This window comes from Olea europaea, chromosome 4 (assembly GCF_002742605.1).
Source record: "Olea europaea var. sylvestris chromosome 4, O_europaea_v1, whole genome shotgun sequence".
NCBI classification, from domain to species: domain Eukaryota; kingdom Viridiplantae; phylum Streptophyta; class Magnoliopsida; order Lamiales; family Oleaceae; genus Olea; species Olea europaea.
Window position 1 is genome coordinate 7,100,493 of NC_036240.1, and position 8,442 is coordinate 7,108,934.

General features: G+C 35.1%; 1 protein-coding gene across 1 annotated transcript in view; it reads left to right on the top strand.

The window, feature by feature from the left end:
* Positions 1–8,442, top strand: part of LOC111392968 — a 47,308-nt gene that overhangs the window by 34,017 nt on the left and 4,849 nt on the right. The window contains exons 14-24 of the mRNA XM_023018379.1: positions 833–919; positions 1,097–1,296; positions 3,188–3,318; positions 3,451–3,478; positions 3,654–3,711; positions 3,785–3,853; positions 4,327–5,029; positions 5,241–5,862; positions 5,962–6,164; positions 7,313–7,548; positions 8,210–8,440. Coding sequence (XP_022874147.1) covers positions 833–919; positions 1,097–1,296; positions 3,188–3,318; positions 3,451–3,478; positions 3,654–3,711; positions 3,785–3,853; positions 4,327–5,029; positions 5,241–5,862; positions 5,962–6,164; positions 7,313–7,548; positions 8,210–8,440 — 2,568 coding nt within the window. The remainder of the gene's footprint in view (positions 1–832; positions 920–1,096; positions 1,297–3,187; positions 3,319–3,450; positions 3,479–3,653; positions 3,712–3,784; positions 3,854–4,326; positions 5,030–5,240; positions 5,863–5,961; positions 6,165–7,312; positions 7,549–8,209; positions 8,441–8,442) is intronic.

Here is an 8,442-nt window from a genome sequence, read left to right on the forward strand (position 1 = left end):
AAGGTAATTTCCTTCAAAAACCCTTCTACAAGAAACAAAAATAAAAATAAAAATAATGCCAAACGTTCTCTAAAAGTATGGACCCATGAAGTTTAAATTTTATTATTAATGTAGATATGTTTTATTGAATCATCGCATCTAAAAATCAGTTTTTAAAATTGACTTGACATAAACGAGATAATTATTTTTTGTTATCAATTTCGAAATGATGCTATTTTAAGTGAAGATGAGTAGAACATATGCAACTTGTTTTACATTTTATTAAATATATTTTTATTTTTGTCCCCTATGAATGTGAATTTCGTTTTCCCAATTTCAATTTTATTATACATTGTGTCAAATATTCTTTAGCCTTCTTACCGTGTATGGTTAGGTTTCTCCACTATCACATGTATGTGTCGCGATGAAAAACAGATTTAAAAATGTATTTCCTCCGTGCCAATTATCTTTTCCTGATTATAATGTTTGATGCTGTCTCAAATTGTATGGGGCCAAAGCTTGCTTTCACTTATATCAAAATAATTTAAATCATACGTCGAATACAAATATATTATTGCTACGAAAAAGAATTACGAATTGTGTAATTTGTTCTTTGATTAGAATTACATAGATCTAACTTTTTAAGAGTTCGAAATGTATAAAAGCAATGTGCTTGCATTCGATTTTGCATACATCGAGCACACCACATAAATTCGCTCGTGACTTCGTCCAAGGTTCGTCCTCTTTCCCTTCCCCATTCGTTCACACATTTTCACTTCTATTTTGGGCTAGTATGTAACTATCGAATGGTATGAATATACCTCTAATTTTACTTTTTCCATTTATTTGTAAGTACAATGGCACCAACTTGGAGAGTGCATTATATGACGGACCAGGAAAAAGGGAAAAGCTACTGATGAATAGGGATGGCAAAAGGGGGGTTTGGGGCGGGGGCGGGGCAACTTTTTGCCCGTTTATTTTTTTATTTTTATTTTTACATTTTCAAAATTTTGAGTTATGTTATTATTAGAAAATAAAATACAAACTCAAAATGAGTTTTTAACAGCATAAATTGTCTAGAAATGAAATTATTTTTAATCTTTTTTTTTTCCTTCAGGGGGCGGGTTCGGGGAGGGGCAAGGTAGGGCGCCCTACCCTGCCCTGCCTTGCCCCACCAACCCGTTCGGGGTGGAGCGGGTTTTTTTTTACTATCACTATTGATGAACCATCAGACTATCGCGTTGGCATTGATGATAGTGGGATTCATCGTTTCTACAATACAGAGCACAAGAATCAGTACAACACCACCCTCGCCAAGTTTCTATATCCATCTTTTATGTTCTTCATTTTATTTTGATATTTATATGCATATATTGATATCATACATTAGGTTTGGAGTAAAAATATCGAGATGTTCTCTTATTTGTTTCTTAGTATAATTTAACACGTTTGTGTGATTTGAAATTGTTGTGTGTTAAAAATTTTATCTCTTTCAGATATATCTAAAAACTGAAATTTTGAAAAACTCCAGTAACGTTTTTGTTTGTTTATTTGCGTTTGTATCAGTTAGGTAGTCTTGACGACTAATGATGATACTATTAGAATTGCTTATAACTTTTAAATTGTGATTAGGCTGTGTTGCTTTGATTAGTTTTATACTTGTGAATGTGAAATCGTGATATAAGTTTGAGTACAATAGTCGTGTTAGTTATCATAAAATTGTGTGTTAATTACCTTGATATAATAGGTCGATTGAGATTTGGACGTAGGTTATCAAAAACTAATACCATATCGCATAACACAAGTCATTAACCACTTGAAATAATAGTTTGGGGGTCATTAAGTTGATGGCAGGAGTTTTTTAGATTAGTGCTAATTTTGTGCTTATTTAATACTTGAGTGATGCGTTGTGCTTATATTGAGAATCAAATAGTATAGACCCGTTATCATTATCTAATGTTCGAGCAAATGTAAGCCCAATATTTTAGCACCATCACATGGGATACGCTATAAAAACTCGAAAAAAGAACCCAAAAAAAAACGGAAAGGATAAAAAAATTGTGGCAAGTTATAGACACCAATTTCATTTTTTGCTTTGTCATTGACTTGCAAATTTTTAAACTGGTCAATTATGTGTTGACACGTGTCCCCCTATTTTTAATTCATTTATTGACTTTGTCACCGTAGCAAGGCTATGAGAAAATTATTAATATCAGTTTTTTCAACTTTTTTGTAAGTTTAATTGTGTTCATCTAACTCAAAATGTTTGTATCCGCCATTGGCATCACCTTCTCCGAGTTGTCATGTAGAAGCTAACCCTCCATGGCCTAGCCAAAATACTATAAATTGTTGCAAAAGTGAGGGGCCGGGGGCTAGAGGTCCAGGATTTAGTCCGGCTAAGCTGGGACACCTGGGTTATCAAAAAAAAAAAAAAAAATTTGTTGCAAAAGTGATCCGAGGACATTTGCATCTTTATTGATAGAACATATTTCACACTTTACCTATTTCAAGAGATCTTTCGTACGAGATATTTTTATGATTGATTGTTGTGACATTTCTACAGTAGTCACCTAAACGATCAACTTGTCAATATACTTTTCAGATGTTAGATCTAGACTCTATAGTAGCTACTTTTCAGAAATATTAAATGTCAATCATCCTATGGTTGATGGAGTGACACCTAGCATGAGACACCTCGACCATGAGGATGAGGCCACATGTCTTTCCATTCAACGGTGATAATTTTTTCATTTTCAGCTACAAAAGCTTGCACTTAGGGTCAGTTTGATTGCAAAGATAAAATTTAGGTGGAAAGAAAATGAATTTCAGAGAATTGAATTGTCTAGAAATTATTTTATTGATAATTGTCAATTATTGTGTTTGATTAGTATAATTTTTCATTGAAAAATGTTTAAATAAAAGTGTTTTTTGGTATTTTTTTGGTTTTGTTTTACATGAAAATTGTCAATTAAAGTGATAGAATTTACTGCTATTGGTGATGGAGTTTGTTTCCATTGCAAGATGGAGTTTGTTTCCATTACAAAAATAATAATAATAATAATAATAATAATAATAATAATAATAATAATAATAAATAAATAAATAAATAAATAAATAAATAATAATCATAATAATAATAAATAAAATGATGCCATGGGGCAAGTTGATCAACATTAGAGTTGGGAGGGAATGCTTACTGTTGTTGTAGTTCCAGCATGAATTACTCAAGCTGGTTATTCATAATAATAACAGGACTTTGGTGCTCAATACTTCTCTATTCTTACCTCCCCGATACCTGTCTCTTAGATTTTATTCCGGAGAAGCGTAGTGAATGGCTGTGTTAGGTGATGGCCATTTTAGATAAAATTTGTTAAATCCAACATTTGATGGGTTATCAATTTGGGGAATTTTGTTTAACGTAATGTCAATTTATCTTTGAGTGACTGTGTTCTTAAAACCAACTTGTTGCAGCTGGACCGAATTTGTTTTATGGAACCGAGTATTGAGTCCTTGAGTACAAAATGCCCATAATGGAAACTTAGTGGAAATAAGGATTTTTGTGTTTCCATAAAGTTAAATGTGAGAAATGTGTGGAAGTGACACCCAGGATAAATATAAGGATCAGACAACTTAGGTGGCTGAAGAATGCTAAATTTTATTTGATCATTTGGTAGATTTGCTGATGCATCAAACACCGTTGATATCGCTGACCCAAAGTTTATTGAGAACAAGGTTTTGTTTGTTTATCTTCTATTGTTTTCAAAATTTCTTTTGTTTCATTTTGAACAATCTGTATGTTATTAAGGAGGTGGAGTTGGGCTACAGTAAATACATTGTCTCTGGGCAAGTGAAGTTTTCTGCTCAAAATGGGAAAGTTATCATAGATGTGACGATTATAACTAGACCTGAATTTCATGAGAGTAAACTATTAACCTTTTAAATTTTTTTCAGAAGTAAAAACTTTGACCAGACAATTTTTATTATCCCTCCAAGCATGTTTCCATATTTTGGACTTGATAACTTCTCTTGTATTACCATATATTGATTGGAAACTGATAGCTCTCTAGTCGCAGTTTATTAAAATAACGAAGAAGCTTTTTCTGTCTCTATGGCTGCTATTGACAACTCCATGCTCTAGAAACCTTTCTCATTTTTAGGTATAATAAAGTTGGCAGTTAATTGAATAATAAAATGATTCTGTGGAAAAGAGAAGTTTAACATTCACGTGGTGTCTTCTCTAGTGGACCTTTTGGCTGTCCCAGGCTTAAGTTTTAGAGATAAGCTTGACTGGAATTACAAAACCCGTTGTGTTCATATGCAAAACTAAATGAATATCTTTTGTTGCAGGCTGAATTTTTATGGTTAAACTGTAGGCTTGAGTTGATACATGCCAAGAAAGCTTTAGAAGATCTTGAATCATATGCCTCAGAAGAGAGATTGGGTGACAGCAAGAAACTTCCAAAGGATAGATTATCAGGCAAAGCAGATATACATAAAGCTGCCAATTGCTTGCACCCTCAGGTTAAGAAAATCCTTCTAGATTGTTTAAGGGAAAGAAATCTCATGCTTCCTGTTTGTGGGGAAGAGAAAGGCTTTAAAAGTTGGTACACTAGGTATTTGGGGTTTTTATTTGCCAATCCTGATTCTTCTAGTCGACGTGAACTAATTCAGAGAATTGGAGAAGCACCATCACCAGCCCCTACAGTTTCACCACCTAGTCAAGCTACATTGATTCCAGCTGCTTCTAATGCTCCATTTCCTACTAATCCCCCATGGCTTCCATTTTTCCTTCCTGACTTGAATGATTCAAGCTTACAGATTAAAACTAGCACACATTCGTCTAGAAGTAAAAAATCTGCTTCAAAAAAGCAGTCGAGCAAGAAAGAGAGCAACAAGAGAACTGTTATTGCCGCTGTTGCAATTGCTGCAGTGTCACTTGTTGCTGCACTGTCATGTTTCTGCTGTTGCAGGTGTTGCAGGACTGGCAATCGACGAGGAAGAAACGATGAGAAGCCACTTCTCTGCTTAAGCTTAAGTGACTATTCTATTGGTAAAATTGTTACTTCCCCACATATGATTTCATCTCAAGTGCGTGCTTAGTATGCAATATGAGACTAGACTGGATAATACAATGACAATTTTGTAGATCTTTTATCTTTCTTAATATTGTCGAGTATTACCTAATCTACCTCACCAAACATTCTATAAGAGTATATATTGCATCTTCAAGTTCTAATTTTTTCTTAAATTCCTATCTTCAGCCTCGTCACGGAAGTCATTTGATCTAGCTACTTTAATGAAAGAAGACCAGCAAGGTAATCAGTTATTTCATGGTTCACTGAACCGGAGTAAGAGTAATGGCAAGTTTTATGCGGATTCAGAGATTAAGATATCAGTTGGTACCACTGCTGGATCTGGCATCAACTCAAGGAAAGATTTCGTGCAAATGCCGTCTGGAATGTTAGGTAAACCTGGTTGTCCTCCTCTCAAGCCACCCCCTGGAAGGACAAATCCTCCAAAACCACCTCTAGGCAACACAGCACCTCCCCCACCCCCACCAGCACCACCTATAAATCCTACGGTTAATGGTAATCTTCCACCTCCTGGAGCACCTCTTCCACCTCCTATAACCTCTGGCACGAAAACTGGTCCTCGTCCGCCACCACCTCCAGGCAGTGTCCCTCCACCTCGGCCACCTCCCGTAGGCTTGAAACCACCTCGACGTTCACCTCTTGGACCAAATCATGAGTCTACTTCTACCTCAAGTGACTGGGGATATGGCGCTGCTTCCAAGACCAAGCTGAAGCCATTTTTCTGGGACAAGGTATCGGCCAACCCTGATAATGCAATGGTTTGGGATCAGATCAGAGCTGGGTCATTCCAGTAGGTTTATTCTTTCCCTCATTGTTGATTCTGCTCATAAACTAGTTCATACTGATTTGTCAAGCTCTGTCTGAGAGACATGGGATAAACTATGTATAGGTTTAATGAGGAGATGATAGAGAATCTATTTGGATATGATCCCGCTGCGAAAAATGAAAGTAAGGGCAAGAAAGGGTCTTCATTTCAAGATTCTCTTCCTCAACACATTCAAATAATTGATCAAAAGAAGTCACAGAATCTCTCCATTTTTCTCAAAGCTTTAAATGTGACCACGGAAGAAATTTCTGATGCACTTCAAGAAGGTAATCTTGTTTCTCTGGTCCTTTCTGAATTTTGCCACAAGTTTTGAATTAGTTGATGGCTAAAAAGGGAAAAGTTAATTTGCTTCAATCAAGTGAGCTAATTCGGTGTCTAATAAAAATGAAACCCCATTTGATAGAAAAATTGATCAAATGTTCTGCTTAAGGCTTTTGCTAAAATGAACACTGTTAAAATGGGTTGGTATGACGATGATTTCGATGGAAAAATAAAAACAAAAAGTATTCATTCTAGCATTGAACTTCAAGACGTCAACTATAACTACAGTTAATTATCTCTTCCCTTGAAAGAAAAAGAAAAAGAAAAGCTGTGTGTTTATGCTAGATTGATAGCTGAGTTAGATATGCTAGAACTCTGCATTTCGTTTAGGATATAGTTTTTCGTTCTGTGCTTTCTTCATCTTAAGCTTTGATTGGTATTCATTACTGCAATTTCGTTTAGGATATAGTTTTTCCTTCTGTGCTTTCTTCATCTTAAGCTTTGATTGGTATTCATTACTGCAATAACTAATTTTTTCATTGGTTCACTGTGAAAACCTGAAGAGAATGATGGTGAGATAAGAACTCCTCCTGTCCTTCGTTGTTTGATATATTTTCCCTTCTGGATTTCTCACTGAAAAATGCCTCCACCAAAAAGTGTAACAATTTGTAGTTTAGATTCCAAGATTGCCCACATAATTTATAAAAGAAAATGCAAAAAAAAAAAAAAATAACTAAATGATATGCACATTCAAACTCATCTCAAGACGTCTCAGATAATAGCGAGTTGATCCTCAAACTTTCATTATTTATATAACATATCCTTTACAATGGAAATGATTCAGATCTCTATTAAATTGTCTCGTGACCCTCGTAGACCCAACTGTACAAAGTTGAATTTTGTTTTCCAACTTGGGCTGGTGCTCAGAAATTTGAAATTTGGTATGTTTTCAAGAGGGTCACACGAAAATTTAACATGGATTTGGATGTTGAGAATCAATGCTGAAAATTCCCCAAGAAATAACAAGGCATTAGTACGTCGATGGTTATGTTGTGTGTTATAATTTTACTTTTTCCTTCATCATCATTTCTTTCTTTCTTTTTCATTTTTTCTTTATATATATATATAAGTAGCTAACCTTCAACTGTATCAGGTAATGAACTTCCCACAGAACTTATTCAAAATTTATTAAAGATGGCACCAACATCAGAAGAAGAACTAAAGCTGAGACTATACAGCGGCGAGCTTTCTCACCTTGGACCTGCAGACCGCTTCCTTAAAGTCTTGGTCGAAATTCCATTTGCCTTTAGGAGGCTAGAAACATTGCTTTTAATGTGCACTCTTCAAGAGGAGACATCAACAATAAAAGAGTCCTTCCAGGTATTAGAGGTGAGATACTGGTGCTGTTAAATGCCAATAAATTATAGGTAGAAAAATTCATACAATTATTTGGATATATTACTTGATTTCATTTCAAACATGCCCACTCTGATTAAAAAATAAAAATATTTTCATGTAAATCATGTCAAATAGATTTATGGCATTAAAAACAATGGGTTAAGCTGTCCCCACGATCAGCGCGAAGAATTACTAACAAATATACAAGAAACTAAAAATAAATTTATTGTTCGATGGCCCATTTCCCTTTACCTTGTTTTAATTCCACATGATAATGTGGGAAGACAGCTGACAGTAAAGATTAAAGAATGTATTTTTTCTGATGGAGTTTAAGGGAAAAGAGTATTTTCCCATTGCATACAAGAGATTAGGTAATCAATTTCGCCTTTATTGCAGCAATTTATGCTATATATTTCATCTTAATAGCATGTTTAGTAAGGAGAATTGGATAGTTTCAAGGAAGAACGTAATCTTTTTATAGTGACCAGTCCTATTCGATATTGAGTGCCAGACATGCACTAAATGATTTGTCATATGTTCAAACTGTCTGATGCATATTTCATTACTTACAGGGGCAGCATTAGCCTTAAATCTATAGTTTCATTAATGTCTCCAAAATAGTGCACTAGAATGTCCGCATCACATATTGCAGGTTGCTTGCACAGAACTGCGGAAAAGCAGGCTGTTTCTCAAACTCCTCGAGGCTGTCCTGAAAACGGGAAACCGCATGAATGATGGAACATATCGCGGTGGTGCACAAGCATTTAAGCTCGATACACTTCTGAAGTTGGCTGATGTGAAAGGAAAAGATGGGAAAACAACACTTCTGCACTTTGTTGTTCAGGAGATAATTCGTTCAGAAGGTATACGAGCTGCTAGAGCAGC